Below are 17,563 nucleotides of genomic sequence, written 5' to 3' on the forward strand. Positions count from 1 at the left end.
AGACACGTACATTTACGTTGCCCAATTGAATAATTTGATCGTCATATCATATAAGTTAGAAACTACACAAATTTAATTAACCATAACAATAGTCGTTTCATTTTGTAGCTCTCCTTGCGGGAAAAAAAAAAAAAAAGATAGCAACGGAGTGTTATGTAGGTAATACTGTAATAGTAAACTCACTGGTCCACTTGTGTGTGATATCAAAGTCAAACTACTACAAGTAAAAGTCAACAATAGTTATAAGATTACTAATTACAAAGAAAATACAATGATAAATCAAATTAATCAGGTACTAATACATTATATTATTAGAGTGCAAAATGTGATTAGATTCAGACAACCTTGAGAATGTAATGTAGGGAGTCAAAGGGCATAGATTCACGCAACTTTTAGACATACGTCATTACAAACGTCACCTTTCTTGATTTAGTTTAATTTAGTTTACAAACGTAACCTCCTTATTGTAGCAAATTTAGATAACAAAGAGATTTAAATTTCTTGATTTTCATTTTATCTTATTTTTGCATTAATGAGCTTACAATCAACATTTTTTTTGTATTTTTTACACCTATCACTGTATTTACAATTTAATTATAGATGACATTAGAAAATCATTTAGGTCGTTGATGATATTGTTATGCAAAAAGTAGGTAGCACAAAAAAACATGTGGATGACTGATGGAGCCTTGTGTAAGTTAGTCATATGTGGTAATCATGCACAGATAAAAACAAAAATTGTCATATTAACTTACACCTATTTCGTTATCAGTTAACACAAAGATTATAAAACACACTAATTAGAGGAGATATATTAAGAAAAGAACTTCTAAAAAATATTAGAGAGTGCTAATTTTGTAATTAAATTAGAGATGTGTTGGGTCGGAGTCAAAGGTCGCGGCCATATATATATATAATAAGCTCTCTGCTTATCTTCTTCACGTCTCTCAAACCATTCTCTCATCTTCTCTTCCTTAAACTCAACATTCCTTCTTCTTCTTCCCCAAATCACAAACCCATGGCAACGTGCATCGACACATGCCGAACCGGAAATACCCAAGACGACGATTGCCGGTTCTATTGTACCAAGAATTTCTTCCGACCCGGTTACTCTCTAAACCGGAAGATCCACAACCAAACCGAAGAAGAAGACGTCTGGATCAAGATGCTTGAAGAAGCCAAGTCCGATGTTGAACAAGAACCCATTTTGTCAGACTACTACTACGCTTCGATCACATCTCATCGATCATTAGCTTCTGCTTTAGCTCACATCCTCTCAGTAAAGCTCAGCAATTCAAACCTCCAAAGCAACACACTCTTCGAGCTGTTCATCAGCGTTTTAGAAGAGAGCCCCGAGATCATCGAGTCGACGAAGCGAGATCTGGTAGCGGTTAAAGAAAGAGACCCGGCTTGCATAAGCTACGTTCATTGCTTCTTGGGTTTGAAAGGCTTCCTCGCTTGTCAAGCTCATCGTATAGCTCATCAGCTCTGGAAACAGAACAGAAAAATCGTAGCTTTACTGATCCAAAACAGAGTATCTGAAGCTTTCGCCGTCGATGTTCATCCCGGAGCTAAGATCGGAAAAGGGATTTTGTTAGACCATGCGACGGGGGTGGTGATCGGAGAGACGGCGGTGGTTGGAGACAACGTTTCGATTCTGCACGGCGTGACGTTGGGTGGAACGGGGAAACAGAGCGGTGATCGGCATCCGAAGATAGGCGACGGAGTGTTGATCGGAGCAGGGACTTGTATACTGGGGAATATTACGATCGGAGAGGGAGCTAAGATTGGATCGGGTTCGGTGGTGGTTAAGGATGTGCCGCCGCGTACGACGGCGGTTGGAAACCCGGCGAGGTTGATCGGTGGGAAAGAGAACACGAGAAAACTAGATAAGGTCCCTCCTGGTCTAAGTATGGACCAGACATCATATATAGCGGAATGGTCTGATTATGTGATATAAAAAAACAAAAGAAGTCATGTAATAATAATTGGTCTTTCTTCTTCTCTAAAAGTCATATGTTTGTATTTATTTTCTTGTATAACTGATGAATCAAGTCAGATTAATCTTATTCTTACCATTTGAATGATGATGATGATCATCACCACTCTCCGAATCAAAATATAATACTGTGCTTCTTTCCGAGTTAGGTTGATACGTGGCCCATTAAACAATTGACTTAGGCCCAATTTACAAGCCAGCAAATCGACAATGATCCTCAAGAATTAACAAGATGATACTACTATTGTAAACAACATCACAATTGCTATGAGATGGTGGAACTCTGTATTACTTATGATTCTTAGTTGGAATTGAATTGTATCATTCAGTTTCTTCCTTATTTCTTGAATGGATGATGCAGCTTTCGCACACGACAATGATCCTCAAGAATTAACAAGATGATACTACGAAAGAGATTGGTGCAAAGGACATTATTTAAAAAGACGCTGATGAGGCTAGCAAATCTGTGAAGGCTACAAAGAAAATAAGGATAAAGAAAGCCAAGGCACCAGCTAAAGAAGAAACTGAAGGTTCTTCTAGTGCGCCCAAAGTTGAGCCTAGGCCTGGGCATTCGGGTTCGGTTCGGGTATTTCGAGTTTTCGGGTTTAGAGGTATAGAATCCGTTCGGGTATTTCTAGACTTCGGATTCGGATCGGATTTGGTTCGGGTATTTCGGGTTTGGATTCGGATTACCCAAAATTCACAAAATTCAAAATTTTAGTATCTAATTTAGTCTAAATAATTCAATAATACATAATTTATCTCAAAATTTAGAGTATTTTTTATCCAAATTTACTAATAAATAGTTTAAATACTTCAAATTATCGAAAATATCTAAAAATCTGAATATTTTAGACACTTATATTATTAAAATTATAAATATTACTAATATATTACTACTATATATTAATAATGTCGGGTATATTCGGATACCCATTCGGATTTCGGTTCGGATCGGGTTCGGATTCGGATTTTCGGATTTAGAGATTTAAAACCCGTTCGGGTATTTTACAATTTCGGATACGGATTCGGATCGGGTTTTTTGGATCGGGTTCGGATCGGATCTTCGGATCCGGGTATTTTGCCCAGGCCTAGTTGAGCCTGGTGTTGTTGTCAGTGACCCTCGGGAGAACCTGGACAAAGTTGAAAAGAAGTCAAAAAGCAAGAAATCAAAGAAGAAACCATCTTCGAACGTGTGGAGGAGGCTTGAGTGTTGTCATCTCAATAGATAAATATTGCTTTTATTTGGATATGTTGTGGCTGACTAGCTTAGCTAGAGCCTAGAGGAGCTGAGAAAAGAAAGGACAATGGAAGAACTGAAAACAAATTCACGAGAGATTCAAAGAAAAGTGCGGATCCATCCGCCTAGAACTAGAAAGAAACTGAGCAAGCTGCAACTGAGAAGATGATGACTTCAGATCGATGCCACAGAAGAAAGAGTCTCATCATCATCATCATCGTTCTGTGATCTTTCATTATATTTTGGGACTGACTACACATAACATACAATGCTATTTTCAAAGAAGAAACCGGGTTATGGTACCAAACAAATTGAACCGGTCTGGTATGACTTAACGGTGCATACTAAGATAAGGGTGATTATGTCACTTAACCATCTCTCTCTCTCTCTCTCTCTGTCACCTGCTCGGCGGATCCCGGAAAAAGACGCCGCCTTTTTCTTCTTCTCTGCAACGTTTCACAGGCACGACGAGACTCCGACTCATATAATCTTAAAAATCTCAGTTTCGTTGTTACTTCGATCAATAGCTAAATCTTTCTTTTGGGGGTATCAAGCTACTCAGAGAATTATAAAAAGGAGAAGAATTTAGTTTACACTCTTATCGCCGGAGAGATTTGGAGTTTCTCCTATTCATATATATGGAACTTGATTTATCTGTTCTAGGTCGTTCTTTTATTGCCCCCAGGAGGAACTCAAGTCACACGCAACTATGTCTCCAAATATCGAATTTTTCAGTTCAGAGAATCAAGCAGCCCCCGCTCTGTGTCTTGTCTAGTGGTCCTTCTTGTGCCAGTTTTATTAGATTCCGGAAAAGATGTGAATTTAGCCATAGAAACCAGTTTGTTGTGTTGAGTACGACTGGAGATCATGTGGGTACAAGTCAGAAACATTCAGATTCCGGCGAAAGTCTCGATTCGGTTAAGATTTTGCTGAAACGAGGAATCGTGTTAGGAGCAGTGGTTTGTGGAGTTTTGTTGTATGGATGTCGGAAAGTATTAGCATCTACAAATGTGATGGATGTGGCTCTTAGTCAGAGCAAATTGTTGTTGAAGAATGCTTGGCCTAAAACTTCTCTGGTCCTTAAGCTTCTTAGGGAGCAAGGTTTGATATTGGCTGTGCTTCTCGGTCTTTCAGCGTTTTTCTCCATGGCAGAGACATCCATCACCACTCTCTGGCCGTGGAAGGTAAATTATACATCTCCTCAGTATAGTGCTCTATATATATATAAGATATTGCATGCTTCTTTAAATGTGGTGGTGTTATGTGTTTTGTCTCAGGTGCGCGAGTTGGCTGAAAAAGAGCCTGAGAATGGCGTTTTCAGGATGCTCCGCAGTGATGTTACCAGATTCTTGACAACCATACTTATTGGAACTACGTAATGCTACTTACTTGGAATTTTGTTTGCTTGATTTCTTTTGTTGTCTCTTCTTAACTTCTTCGGTTGTTATTTAGAGTTGTGAATATTGCGGCAACTGCCTTGGTCACTGAAGCAGCAACAGCTATTTTTGGTGAAGCTGGTGTTAGTGCAGCAACTGGATTGATGACGGTACATATATAAGTTTTACTTATTACTCTAGACGGAGGTAGCTATAGAAAGTTTTGATTCTTGAATGATTATAGGTAGCCATATTGCTCCTGACTGAGATAACTCCAAAAAGTGTAGCGGTTCACAATGCTCAAGAGGTTGCAAGGATTGTGGTAAGTTTGAATTAGTTATCATCACAAAAGGCTTGACAAACAAAATATGCTCATATGATAAATCTGATTTTATGTTGGTTTTACTATGCATCTAGGTTAGACCAGTGGCATGGCTTTCCTTGATATTATATCCTGTTGGAAGAGTTGTGACATATCTTTCGATGGGAATTCTGAAAATTCTTGGTTTGAAAGGACGGAGGTATGCATCACATTGGATTTGTCTGTCCGAATCAAAATATAATACTGTGCTTCTTTCCGAGTTAAGACAACTTACCTATAGTCTGTTGTTCTTTTTGTGCTAGTGAGCCATATGTTACTGAAGATGAATTGAAACTAATGCTACGTGGTGCAGAATTAAGTGGGGCCATAGAAGAGGAAGAACAGGTAATGAGTTTGTTATGGATGTTCAATGAGTATTTACGAATTACCTAGACTTGTGATAATTCAAATGACACACGTTGCAGGATATGATTGAAAATGTGTTAGAGATTAAGGATACCCATGTTCGAGAGGTGATGACTCCTCTTGTTGATGTAGTTGCAATAGATGGCAGCGGCAGCCTAGTTGATTTCCATGAATTTTGGGTTACCCATCAGTACTCAAGGTTTTATATATTTTCACAGCTTTTTTAATGAACATTTTTCTTCTTCTTAGGTTTATTTGTTGTGCTCAAAGGTTTTCATCACAGGGTGCCTGTTTTTGAGCAGAGGATTGACAACATAGTTGGTATTGCGTATGCTATGGATCTCCTAGATTATGTTCCAACGGTCTGGCTGCTTTTTTTTCTCTGTTTCTTGTATTTGTTTTCTTTTCACTGATGGCGAGTGAGGACACCATAGCTGTGCACTTATGGATTATGTATGTTTTGAAGGGTAAATTGCTTGAAAGTACTACTGTGGTGGACATGGCACATAAACCTGCATTCTTTGTCCCTGGTAATCTTCGATGCATTCAATCTTTTAGTTTAATATCTAAACCTTAGGCATTATTTGCTCACTCGCAATAAACTTTGATGTGCAGATTCAATGTCAGTTTGGAATCTTCTTAGAGAGTTTAGAATAAGAAAGGTTCACATGGCAGTTGTTCTTAATGAATACGGTGGAACCGTTGGAGTATGTTGCTGGTTGTCCTCTTCTTTACTTAAATTATCTCTCCTGCTCTCTCTTGAAAGGTTGTCTAATTTCTCTCTATGCAGATAGTAACTCTTGAAGATGTGGTCGAAGAGATTGTTGGTGAAATATTTGATGAAAACGATTCAAAGGTAAGTTCATCCTAGTTTCGACTTGTTGCTCTTCTTCTAGGGTTGGATCCATTTTCTTAACTTAGTTTCTCACTTCTATTGTTTTGGGCTGAATAGGAGGAGATTCAGAAGAAAACGGGTTATATCGTGATGAGAGCCGAGGGGATTTATGATGTTGATGCCAACACTTCGATTGACCAGTTATCTGAAGAACTCAACATAAAGATGCCAGAGGTAATATACTCTTTTAGCCGTGTCTTTAGTGTGTCCCTCTAGAAAGCAGAACCAATCTTTAAGTTTGCTTGTTGACAGAACATAAAGTATTCTTTTGTTCCCTTTTTCGCAGGGCCATCAGTATGAGACAGTCTCAGGTTTTGTGTGTGAGGCCTTTGGGTATATCCCAAAGACAGGTGAGAGCGTGACGGTAGTTCTTGAAAAGGAAAATTGGGAAGAGAATGATGAACAGGACGATGCTAAACACGAGCGTCACGATCAGAAGGAAAAGCACCAAGTTTATAGACTAGAGGTACATAATAGCACTCCCCTTTGCACCACATTCTGCACCTATTCTCTAACAACAACCTTTTGGAACAGATACTAGCAGGGAATGCGAGAAAAGTGAGCGCAGTCCGGTTCGAACGAGTTAATGATATGGATGAAGTGTCAGAGGCGAGAGATGTAAAAAACATGGTCCCCAAGTTCATAAGAAAATGGAGCAATGAGGAAGATTCTGATGGTAATCTCCAAGCCAAGAATGCCGTTTTTGAGGAGCATCTAATTGCTGAAACCGAAAATATGAAGAAAGAATAATGATAAAAGGGGAAGAGGCAGAGGAGGATGAACATTACTGTTGTAATTTTTCTAACTGAGAGAAGATTAGTTTCTTCTTACATCAGTTGTTTTACCAATAGTGAGATATGTATCCACAAGTAACACAACACTAAAAAAAGAGAGTTGAACAGTAATGAGACAGAATTTTAGGGATTTTTGGAGATACTTATACGTATCGGCTTGGAAAATCGAAGTAAGGGTGCTCGAATGATATCAGATTTCTCGATCAAAGAGAAGTCATACGTTGTGACTAGGTGGTGAAGATATATAGCCATCTGAAGCCTAGCAAACTCTGCTCCTGCACAGAGTCTTGAACCACCTCCAAAGGCCATGAACGTTTTAGAGCCAGAAAGCAATTCTTTCCCCTCCCATCTCCATGGATTAAACTCGCATGGTTGTTCATAGATTTGAGGGTCATAATGAAGAAGAGATGGAATAACCAGTAAAATCCATCCTGCTGGAATTGTATACCCTGCAACCAAAACACGCTTTTTTAAATAAGATCATTGGTTACAAAGTTGTAGAAATGTTCATGATGCAAAAGCGAGAATCTGACTTGCCTTTGATCTCCACATCACTCACCGCCTTTCTGAACATAGCAGGTGACAAACTTCCTAAACGAAGAGACTCATTGATAACCTGCAATTGCAACAATCAACTAAATGCTTTAAACTACTGATCGGTACATGCACAACAAGTTTATTATTAAGATATAAATAAGAAAACAAAAACTACCATATGCGTAAAAATCATCATGGATCTGTATTCTTTCCAAGTAACTCCAGACTCTTTATCAATTCTGTTTTGGAGGATGGTCTCATGCTCTCTCTGTTCAACATAGTTAAGCTTTAAGCATATGTTTATAAAGAACAAAAAGATTCAAACTTCTCAATAACACTTATTCACTACAGAGTTCTCTTAGTAAGAATTACCTTTAACTCCATAAGCACCTTGGGGTTTTCAGCTATGAATTTCACAGTTATTGCAGTCATAGTAGAAGTAGTTTCATAAGACGCAAGCAGTAAACTTAATATTAGCTCTACAGATCTTTCTTCGTTCACCGTATCGTCCTCTTTCTCCACTTCATTTATCATTGTCTCCATGAAGTCTCCATATTTTAAATCATTCGATGTTGCTTCTTCTCTTCTCTCTTTGAACATTCTTTTTATCATCTTCATCACATTTCTGCGTGCCTTTACATAGGAAAGTGGATGCATGCAGAGTGTTAAACTGTTAATAACCAGACAAGTTCTATAGCTGACAAGTTATGGACAAGAGATCTTACCATAACACCATTGTAAAGAGCGTTCCAAAAAGAAAGATCAAAAGGGGACCTAACCAAATCAAAGCTGAAATCTCGAAAGTTTTCAATAAGTTTGCTCTTAGTCTCAAGTTTGATGTCACTTATGATCATCTGGACCATTTGTTCCAATATCAACTGCAATACAACAAAAAGACAAAAACCTCATTAAAACAGACAAGTGAGTAAGATAGAAATCTGATAGCTTAAAGTAGATGGAGTTAGGGTTTATTATACTCTTCCAACAGTATCTTTGACGTCTAAGACGCCTTGGAAGGAGACAGCTTTGAGATGCTCGCGTGTTGCTTGGTCTAATTTTTGTATAAATCTTTGCTTCAAACACTCAGGACCAAGAAGCTGCAGAGCAATCTGTCTCATGTACCTGTGGAAGTCCTTGCCTTGCTTGAAGAACAAGTTATCTTTCCCAAAGATTCTAACAAGAGCTTCTGGATAACTCATGACGAAACACATGTTGTCTTGTTTGAGAATCTCAAAATTCACTTCCGGGTCTGTAGAAACAATCGTTTTAGAGCCGAGAATATTTGTCCGGAACAACGAGCCACCACCGTACCTGAAGTACAAACCAGTGAGGGATAGAGAGAGAGACATTAAAGAAGAAAGAAGAGAAATGAAACAGAATCTTGAAACTTGCAGATGTCATTTAAAACAAAAAAAAAAACCAACTTTGACATTCTTTTCTGGACAAATGGAGGGACTTCGTTGAAACTGTAAGGTTTGAAGAACTCAACGGTTTCTCCTATCACCGGAAACCCCATTGAACCCGGGGGTAGCTTGCCGGAGCAGTAAGGGTTAGCCCATCTGTAGAGCCAGACACTGATCTTGATGACCAGTAAAGCTATAACAACACTCAATGCAACACCCCACATTTCTTTCTTAGTTTCTTTACTAGCGATTAATAAAACACTAATATTGTTCATATAAAATAGCTTCATATTTTGAGGAAGCAATATACAAGAAAACCAAATCTTACAAGTTACTACTACGTACCATATACCTCCAAATTACAAGACTAACAATTTTATACTAATACAGTTTTACCAATAACTGAATATTATTACTTTGAAGTTTTTTTTATTTGATTATAGCGTTTCTTTTGATATTTGGATAGAAATTTTAATTCAAGTTAGGTGAACAAATAAGAGATCTTGACGACCAACAAAAGCTATAACAACACACAATGTAACAACCCACATTTCTTTGAAATTATTAATTAGCTGGTTCGTAGCATCTAGTAAACACTGATTTTATATTAGCTTCAGTCAGATTCTGAGGAAGCAATTTGCAAGAAAGCCAAGTTTTACAAGTTACTATACTTAAACAAACTCTAAATTAATAAAACTGTTAAATTGTGTAATTTGGTATCTCCTACTTTTTAGTAGATTCTTAAGATATATTGGATGTTTCAAGAATTTGTGTGATCTCACAGACAGTTAACAAGAATAATAACCATAGGCATGCAGCCAATATAAGTCAAGGAGCCTTTAATTTTTCCTTTCAAATATAATCAGTTGTTTTCTTAATGTAAACACACAAAAAAGCATACGTTATTTAGTTAGAGGTAGATAGGATAGGATTAATTAAAGTCTCCAAGAAGATCAAGATGGATGACGCTCTCACTCTGATCCATGAACATCACGTCAAAACGTCTAATTTTTTTCTTCTTCCTAAACCAGTGGCCCGGTATACCTTTGATTTCAATCTTTCTCATATCATTTCTTTGTAGATCATAACAAAGAATGTGAAAGGGAGAAAGCAAATCCTGTGGTATCAAAACAACCTTGCCACTTTGAGTAGTACCGTTTACGTGGAATACAATGTTATTATTGTTGACTAATTGCAGCTGACAAGGATGCAAAACCAGAGTCTTTTTGGATCATTCCTTGTTTCCGGCATCTTGCAGAATCCATAAAACCACCATACCCTTGTCTCTTAGCTGGGTAGAGTCAAGAACAGTAAGTTTTCCACCATACTCTATAAGATTCACGTCGAAACTCACAAGCACAAAATTATGCATGTCAGTCAAAGCCAGGTAATATATATCCCCATTGACAGACTGTCCTCGATGGACCGGGATGTAGGGACAGATCAAGTCTGATGGGGTTGGAGCCACCTTTTTCCAGGAACCTCCTTGAGGTGTTAGGACAAAGACCCAATGCTCTGGCATGGTCGTTAGGTTTGGCGCAATTGAGCAGATTACTTTGTACTGGTCGTTAAATAGTAGTAGACGATTTTCTTAATTACTCCGGGAGGTATGATGCTGGATTTTACGGCGGGTAAGGTGAAAAGTTTTCTGGTGGCAGGGTTATAGATTCGCGCTTTTCTCCAGAAGGTGTAGCACTGCGAGATGTACCCTCCCATCCGTGGGATGGTCAGATTGCGGTCAACAACATAGGAAGCTAAGACCTAAGACGACGGTTTAGTAGTGTCTGGAGCCGAAGATAGGATTACATTTTTACGGTCCTTGTAGAGATCTGCTAAAAAGATGTAGATGAGGACGTGGTCAGGATTGGGCCGTAAGGAAAAGGCTGCTGAAATATTTGGAGCAGAGGAGCGACGAAAAAAGCTTTGAGAGGCACTTAAAACTCATCAGGGTAAGCAATCTTCTCAATCACCACATCCAGTGGAATGTCGTGTGCCTCGTTTCTTCTTCTTCTCGTCTTCCTTTCCCGTTGAATCAGCGACAAACCCATCGTACAACAACTATCTCGACAAAGAGTAGCGCAATAAGAAATCAAGCATTTAGGGTTTACTTTATATATACATTTTTGGAGACATTTAGCAAATAAATCTTGAAGTTGGTATCTATTTACAAGCATTTAATATTTAATATCTAATATTTAGTTAAATTCTTTTTTTAATAGAAATTAATTGTTATACATAAATTCAGTTTAATTGTTAGAGGAGCATATACCATAAATTTCGGTTTAATTGTTATACATAAATTCGAAATGTTTTTATAGAAACTAATTAGTTTTACCAAAATTATTAAATAAAATTTACTAAAATATAGCTATAAAATTGCAAAATTGAAATCAAATCTTAAATTAATATAGTTACAATATCAATGACTCCTAAAATATCTCTACTAAATTAATTTCTAATTTCCTAAATCATTTTTGGTTTATACTTATACAATCTTTACATTTAACATCATATTCCTAAAATATATCTACAATAATTTTAAAGATTTCTTGCTTGCTCACCAATTTATTCTGAGTTTCATATCACACTTAGTTCTATCATCTTTAAAACACTATAAATAACCCCTTACTAGCTAAACGAAAATGCACCAAACTACCTACAACCAGTAAAAAAATCTTAGCAAAATCGATCGAAATAGCTGTATGTTTTCTTTAATTTTTTTTCTTGCATTTGATGTTGTTTATTTTTCGTTGTAAATAAGTTCTCTGCTTTCAAACATGAATCCTACTGATCATGACTATATTTTCATCCTAATGTATATTGTTTTGCTTATCATATCAACATAATTAAGTTTTGGTTTCTACTTTACTAATTAACTCCACAACACTTGCAAGTTTACTTGATTATTTTTTTGTAAATTTTTCATCAAATGCCATTAGTGTACTAACAAGAAAAAGATAATTATCACTTAAAAGGGTTATTTATACATTAAAAAAGCAATGAAAACTGGGTACGCCTAATTAATCCATTGGTATAATGTCTTTTTTTTTTTGTCAACATTGGTATAATGTCTTTTCAAGAGAAAATTTAACACTTATATCATTTTTACAGTAATATTATTTTATCAGAATTCTCATATAATATTTTCTGTCTTTCACTTGGTTTACCCTTTTTATATTTTAACACCATTGCAAAAAATATTAAATATGATTATTTCTATGTTTAAATTTAATAAAAATTAAAATATTATGAATCTTTAAGGTTAAAAATCCCATAAAACAGGGTTATATTTCAAAACGGTTATAGTAATATTAGTATAAATTTAAAATATTATTAATAAAACGCTAGAACATGAGTTAAATTTTAATTTATTATTTTGTTAACACCATCAATATTAGAATATTAATCATATCCAATTAAATTAATTAAATTAAGATTATGTAAACAAATGTCTCGGGGTATACCGTAAACCTCAAAAATAGTAATTGTAAATTAACTAATGTATAAATAATAAAGAATATACATTTAAAATATGCAAACCATTATATATAAAAGTAATCTATTTATTAAATTACATTTTTCTTTTTTTCTTAAAAAAAATATAGTTCTGCGGTGTACCGCGGATTAAAATCTAATTTATTTGTGTTCTTCCTCTTTTGACAAAACGACGTAGTACATACGGATCCTTTTATCGTCTTTTCCTACTGGCTAAAGCAGTTGGGTTAATCTGCATAAGTTTGGTGATGTATTCTAGTTAAATCATTTTACCATTTTTTCCAAATGTTATAATTCTTGAATCAAAATTAAAAGCATGTAAGCAGTTGCAACCAAATGTATAGGATGTAATATGTACGGTTCAGTTCTCTATACCATGTATTATTATATCACTTGAACTTTTTTTGCCCAATGGATTATTGTATATGGTTGTTGTTCTTAATCAATTTCCACCCACATTCAAATGTCACATGTATATAAGACAAGATTTGATAGCAAAGTCATTATAAAGTTATCGATCATATAACAAATCAAACTTAAAAGTTAAAATCTACCATTTACACCAATATTCAATGGCAACTCTAAATGAAGTAGCTAAATTTAGATGATTAGATGATTACATATATGTAAATGTAATCAAAGCCAAGTAGCTAAATTTAGATGATTAGATGATTACATATATGTAAATGTAATCAAAGCCAAGTTTCAATTTTTGAACTGATCTCATGTCTGTCTCACCTACCTTATCAAAAGGAAATTTGAATCGTCTAATCGATTCAATCCATTTTTTTTCGTTGTTTAGAAGATACTTTTTTCTAAACCATAATATTACTAATTAAAAATTATTTTAAATCAACGTTTGAAGAAATGTCCAACAAAAATTAATCTTGTAAAGAATAATTTTTGTCAAGATTAATTTAATAATAATACTATAGGCTTTTTGGTTGGAACTAAATCTGAATCCAGTCTAACAAAAATATTCAGATTTTTTTCAAACTCAATCTGCTGAATCCAGTTAGACTCAATCGCACAAATTATGAAATCTGAAGGTTTTGCCAACAAAAATATATGAGCTGGCGCAATTGGTTAGGTATCATTCCAAATCTGCTTCACATCCTTGTTTCGAACTGTATTGGAAACATGAACTTGTCTTTTTTAACTTCGTTTTACAAAAGATACATTAACTAGTTCAAAATCATCACAACAGAAAATCAAAAGAAATATTGATACACGTTAATCAATTCTTTTTCACAATCTCCTACACAAAATAATTTGTTGTATAGAAGGGAAAAATATCACACATTAAAAGAAAAGGAAAAAAGCAAAGTATCTTTTGGCTTTTTGATAACAATAAATACATATATACTTTTTTCAAATATTTTCTTAGAATCAAAACTATATTAAAAACAAAAAATGGATAAGTTATAGGTTGATTTAATTATCTATGATTCGATTAGCATTGCTAATGTTTCCGAAGTCACCACAAACTATTAAGATTTTTAAAGAGGCATGATCAAATATTTAGTAGTGAGAATTATTAAAACATGGAGACAAATTCACAAGTTGTGAACAATCATGTCATCCATATATGTAGACTCAAAGACTTGTATGGGGATTAAACAGGTACGCTTTGATAGATTCCCATCACTCACTCTGTAGAAACTAGGTTTCCACAATGAATTTGTTTATGAGGGGAAACAAATTCAATAGGGTAATCTCTCTAAAAAGTAGATATAAGCTTTGAAATTAGAAGTAAAGGAATTGAACTCAAAGAAATTAGGGTTTATTGCTAAGAACAAGAGGAGAACTCAAATATTGTATTCGATTCTGGATGCCTTACAATGGAGAAATCTCCCCTTATTTATATATGAACATAGATTGTATAATATATTAACTTTCCTTATCAGACAAAGTAAAATATGGAAAACTGCGTTATTGCTTGAATCGGCCGCCGTGCCGAAGTAGAAGTCGGTTTCTTCTTCTTCAAGGCTACACTTCGTCCTAATTGACTTCTTGTTGACCTAATCAAGCCCTTAACTGGTTTCCCGGTTAACTAATCAATTAGTATTTTTGGTTTAGCTCGGTATGTCGGGGGTGCCACTACAACAAATATGCACATTGTTAACCAGAGAAAAACGCTATCATAGGTCTTTGATAGCGTTTTCATGAGCGCTGTTTTAGGGCACTGTTATTATATGTACCCCATATACAATAGCACTTATTACGTATGCTATGTTATAAAAATATAACATAGCTTTAAGAAATTGCTATATTATCAAGATCATAATTTTGAAAAAATTTATACAACATTTGTTTTTTCGTGCTATGTTATAGTTTTATAGCATAGCTCTAATAAACTGCTGTATTATCAAGATTATAATTTTGCAAAAATTTATACAATATTTAATTTTTCGTGCTATGTTATACATATCTAATATAGCTGTTGCGAAATGCTGTTTTATCTTGTTTACTGTGCTATGGTATATTCTTTTATCATAACGTTTACCTGTACTTTTATAGCATTTTCTGATATGTGATTATAGCACACATAACCTGTTTTATAAAATCTCATAAAATCTGATTAATAAACGTCTCAGATCCAAAATACATAACAAAAGTCTCAAGAACATCAGTTTACCATCAAAGTCTCAAGAACATCCAAAATAAACAAGCAATCTCAAGTACTTAACATTACACAATAAAACCATCAGTTTAAGACATAATGACCTTGTTCTCTGGCCAAGCAATGCAGGAGCTAAGTGCATCTTCAATAATCTCTATTTCATCGGATGGCCTCCAAACTTTTACATTTTTCACCTTCACAACATCTATCCACACTTTAACTGCATTAGAACCCAAGCGAGTAAAGTGAACCTTATGTTCTGGATCATTTGTTCCCCATCGTCCTTCAGCCACAACCCTATTCTTTTCAGTTAAATCCATCAACTTGCACTTCTTATTCTCCTTGGAAATAACTTTATTAATGCGCTGCCATGTTTACAATATAAACCATCAGTCATCATATAATTAACAAAAACAACTTCATAACATATGAAAACACTTACTGGAGACTTCCTGAGAGGAGACTGTGATGGTAAAGTATTCTTTATTGGTGATATTGGACCCGTTGCATCATCAACAGGAGACTCAGAACCAGATGCAGACTTAGAAGACATAGATGCAGATTTGGCCTGCGATGCAGCCTTTGAAGCTGTTGCTGAAGTTTTGGACTCTGTAGCAGACTTAGAAGCTGTGGCTGCAGACTTGGCCTTTGATGCAGACAAAGAAGCATGTGATGTAGCATTCTGACCAGTTGGAGTTGAGGGATTTTCAAAATCAACCTTACTCAGGGGCCAAGATACGTAAGCCATCAAACAGTCCTCAAGAAATGACATTTCAGCTGTAGGTCTCCATAGTGATGTATCAGGCTGCTTTACTGAATCCACAAATACTTTAACTGCTTTTGGTCCAAGAGGAATTCCGTTAACCAACGCACTTGGTTCTTGTGTCTCCCAACGCCCCTCAGCAACAATGACGTCACCCTTAGACAAATCCAATAGTTTACATTTGTTTCCTTGTATACCCTGTTAAACACAATCAGTAAACAAATCCAATATAATTAATTAGCATTATAGACAGGGGTAATACATTGCTAACACATTGCTAGAAATTATAAATACCATAGGGGCAATGTCTTCCATTTGGATGTTGTTGTCTACCAGTCTACACTTATCAGTTGGCCATGCGATTATATGTCCAACAGCTTCTTTCATATGAAAGATCTTTTGTGCAGGTCTCCATAGAAATGCATCTGGTTTATATGCAGCTTCAACTAACACTTTGAGATCATAAGGGCCAAGACGACAGTCATTCACTATGTCATCCGGATCAGAAGAAAGAATCCGACCCTCACCAACATTTTCATCAATGTCAGACCAATCAACAAACACACACTTAGGATGTGCTCTTTTGTTTACACTCTGCAACAATTTCATGAGCAACTAAGAATCATAAACGACACTAAGAAGAATCACTTAGCTGATATGAAAAGAAGTAAGAATATGTTACTCTTGCAGCTGAGTTTTCATCCATTTCAGCTTCTGGTCTCTGTAACATAAACAAAAATAACATCAATTTATATTACTCTAACTGGCTGATGAATAGTAGAGAACTCTTAAGTATCTAACCTGATTCTTGATTCTGCCAAGTTCACTTTCCAAGGCATTGACCTGTTTTACTAATTTTACTTGCCGCTCTTCCATTTCAGCCATACACTTGCTCTGCATTTGTAAACAAGCTAATTTGGTCTTACTCATGCCTCTACCCATTGCCCTCAGCCTACCAGAATTGTCAGGTCCTAAAAGCTTGGCGAGGTGATCTTCATCTGGATTTGTTAAAAATGCTGGAGCATCACTTCCACCAATTTCAGCTGCTTTTTGCTGAAAAACATAAAGACAGTTTCAGGTTTTACTAGTCGATAACACACTATTTACTGGTGTACAACTCTATTCAGACTTACAATCAAATCAGCTGCATTCGTATCTACTGGTGTACCATCCTTTTTGGTGCGAGACTTGATCCAAACATCTAGTCTTGTCACGCTGGAAGGATCTTCACTTTCAGCTTTCTGTTCCAGAAAACAAAATTTCAGTAACAGTACAAGCACTATGTATAATAATAAACAACATAGTTGTAGTATATATGCTTGCCATTTCTTCTGTTAGTCTGCTGATCCCTTTACGACTAGTGGTGTGAGGTATCTGATTCTTTCTTTTTGCTTTATATTTCTCACTCACGGCCTAATAATGAAACATGTTAATTACTAATCACCAATCAACTACTAAACAATTATAATCACAAGTAATTACCTTAAATGCAGCACTAGTTTTGAGTTTGACAAATTTTTGCCAATCAACAGGACCAATATTTGGTGGTCTCAAATTCATCCTCTCTTGGTTATTTGCAGCCAAATTTATAGCCTTCACCGTGACAGACTTGTGTGATCGCCACAAATGTCCCATCTGGTGAATCACAGATATCCTTTGCCAATCTTCATCAAGCTCAAACCTTGCCTGCATTCACTTACACTCACACCAT

The 17,563-nt window shown here is 35.7% G+C and overlaps 4 protein-coding genes and 1 pseudogene across 4 annotated transcripts; 2 read left to right on the forward strand and 3 right to left on the reverse strand.

The window, feature by feature from the left end:
* LOC104758887 (serine acetyltransferase 1, chloroplastic-like) lies at positions 1,018-2,087 on the forward strand (the record flags this gene model as incomplete). The annotated part of the gene is given in 1 exon segment (XM_010481853.2): positions 1,018-2,087. A coding segment is annotated over 1 exon segment (942 nt). The 3' UTR covers positions 1,961-2,087.
* LOC104758889 (DUF21 domain-containing protein At1g55930, chloroplastic-like) lies at positions 3,591-7,173 on the forward strand. Its single transcript, XM_010481855.2, has 14 exons — positions 3,591-4,423; positions 4,517-4,614; positions 4,692-4,785; positions 4,860-4,937; positions 5,033-5,136; positions 5,240-5,321; positions 5,402-5,541; positions 5,626-5,704; positions 5,809-5,872; positions 5,958-6,049; positions 6,133-6,198; positions 6,295-6,411; positions 6,524-6,703; positions 6,772-7,173. The coding sequence occupies exons 1-14, from the start codon at positions 3,878-3,880 to the stop codon at positions 6,985-6,987; spliced, it is 1,956 nt and encodes a 651-aa protein (XP_010480157.1). The 5' UTR covers positions 3,591-3,877; the 3' UTR covers positions 6,988-7,173.
* On the reverse strand, positions 7,002-9,431 carry LOC104758888 (cytochrome P450 708A2-like). Its single transcript, XM_010481854.1, has 7 exons — positions 8,993-9,431; positions 8,546-8,879; positions 8,294-8,446; positions 7,941-8,201; positions 7,744-7,836; positions 7,569-7,647; positions 7,002-7,480 (listed from the first exon to the last, which is right to left on the reverse strand). The coding sequence occupies exons 1-7, from the start codon at positions 9,259-9,261 to the stop codon at positions 7,155-7,157; spliced, it is 1,515 nt and encodes a 504-aa protein (XP_010480156.1). The 5' UTR covers positions 9,262-9,431; the 3' UTR covers positions 7,002-7,154.
* Positions 9,903-10,493, reverse strand: LOC109129989 (annotated as a pseudogene).
* LOC104758890 lies at positions 16,472-17,552 on the reverse strand. Its single transcript, XM_010481857.2, has 5 exons — positions 17,335-17,552; positions 17,176-17,265; positions 16,986-17,093; positions 16,654-16,905; positions 16,472-16,573 (listed from the first exon to the last, which is right to left on the reverse strand). The coding sequence occupies exons 1-5, from the start codon at positions 17,542-17,544 to the stop codon at positions 16,487-16,489; spliced, it is 747 nt and encodes a 248-aa protein (XP_010480159.1). The 5' UTR covers positions 17,545-17,552; the 3' UTR covers positions 16,472-16,486.

Source organism: Camelina sativa, chromosome 17 (genome assembly GCF_000633955.1).
Source record: "Camelina sativa cultivar DH55 chromosome 17, Cs, whole genome shotgun sequence".
In the NCBI taxonomy this organism is placed as follows: Eukaryota; Viridiplantae; Streptophyta; class Magnoliopsida; order Brassicales; family Brassicaceae; genus Camelina; species Camelina sativa.

Excerpts from the sequence above, each read along its gene's own strand:
- LOC104758890 (XM_010481857.2), bottom strand. The coding sequence starts at position 17,544 with ATGCAGGCAAGGTTTGAGCTTGATGAAGATTGGCAAAGGATATCTGTG. Across the intron at positions 17,094-17,175 it reads GCAGACTAACAGAAGAAATG|AAAGCTGAAAGTGAAGATCC; the intron begins GCAAGCATATAT and ends TTTCTGGAACAG. Across the intron at positions 16,574-16,653 it reads TTGGCAGAATCAAGAATCAG|AGACCAGAAGCTGAAATGGA; the intron begins GTTAGATACTTA and ends TTTATGTTACAG.
- LOC104758888 (XM_010481854.1), bottom strand. The coding sequence starts at position 9,261 with ATGAAGCTATTTTATATGAACAATATTAGTGTTTTATTAATCGCTAGT. Across the intron at positions 8,447-8,545 it reads TCAAAGATACTGTTGGAAGA|TTGATATTGGAACAAATGGT; the intron begins GTATAATAAACC and ends GTTGTATTGCAG. Across the intron at positions 7,837-7,940 it reads AGGTGCTTATGGAGTTAAAG|AGAGAGCATGAGACCATCCT; the intron begins GTAATTCTTACT and ends TATGTTGAACAG.
- LOC104758889 (XM_010481855.2), top strand. The coding sequence starts at position 3,878 with ATGGAACTTGATTTATCTGTTCTAGGTCGTTCTTTTATTGCCCCCAGG. Across the intron at positions 5,322-5,401 it reads CCATAGAAGAGGAAGAACAG|GATATGATTGAAAATGTGTT; the intron begins GTAATGAGTTTG and ends CACACGTTGCAG. Across the intron at positions 6,412-6,523 it reads TCAACATAAAGATGCCAGAG|GGCCATCAGTATGAGACAGT; the intron begins GTAATATACTCT and ends CCTTTTTCGCAG.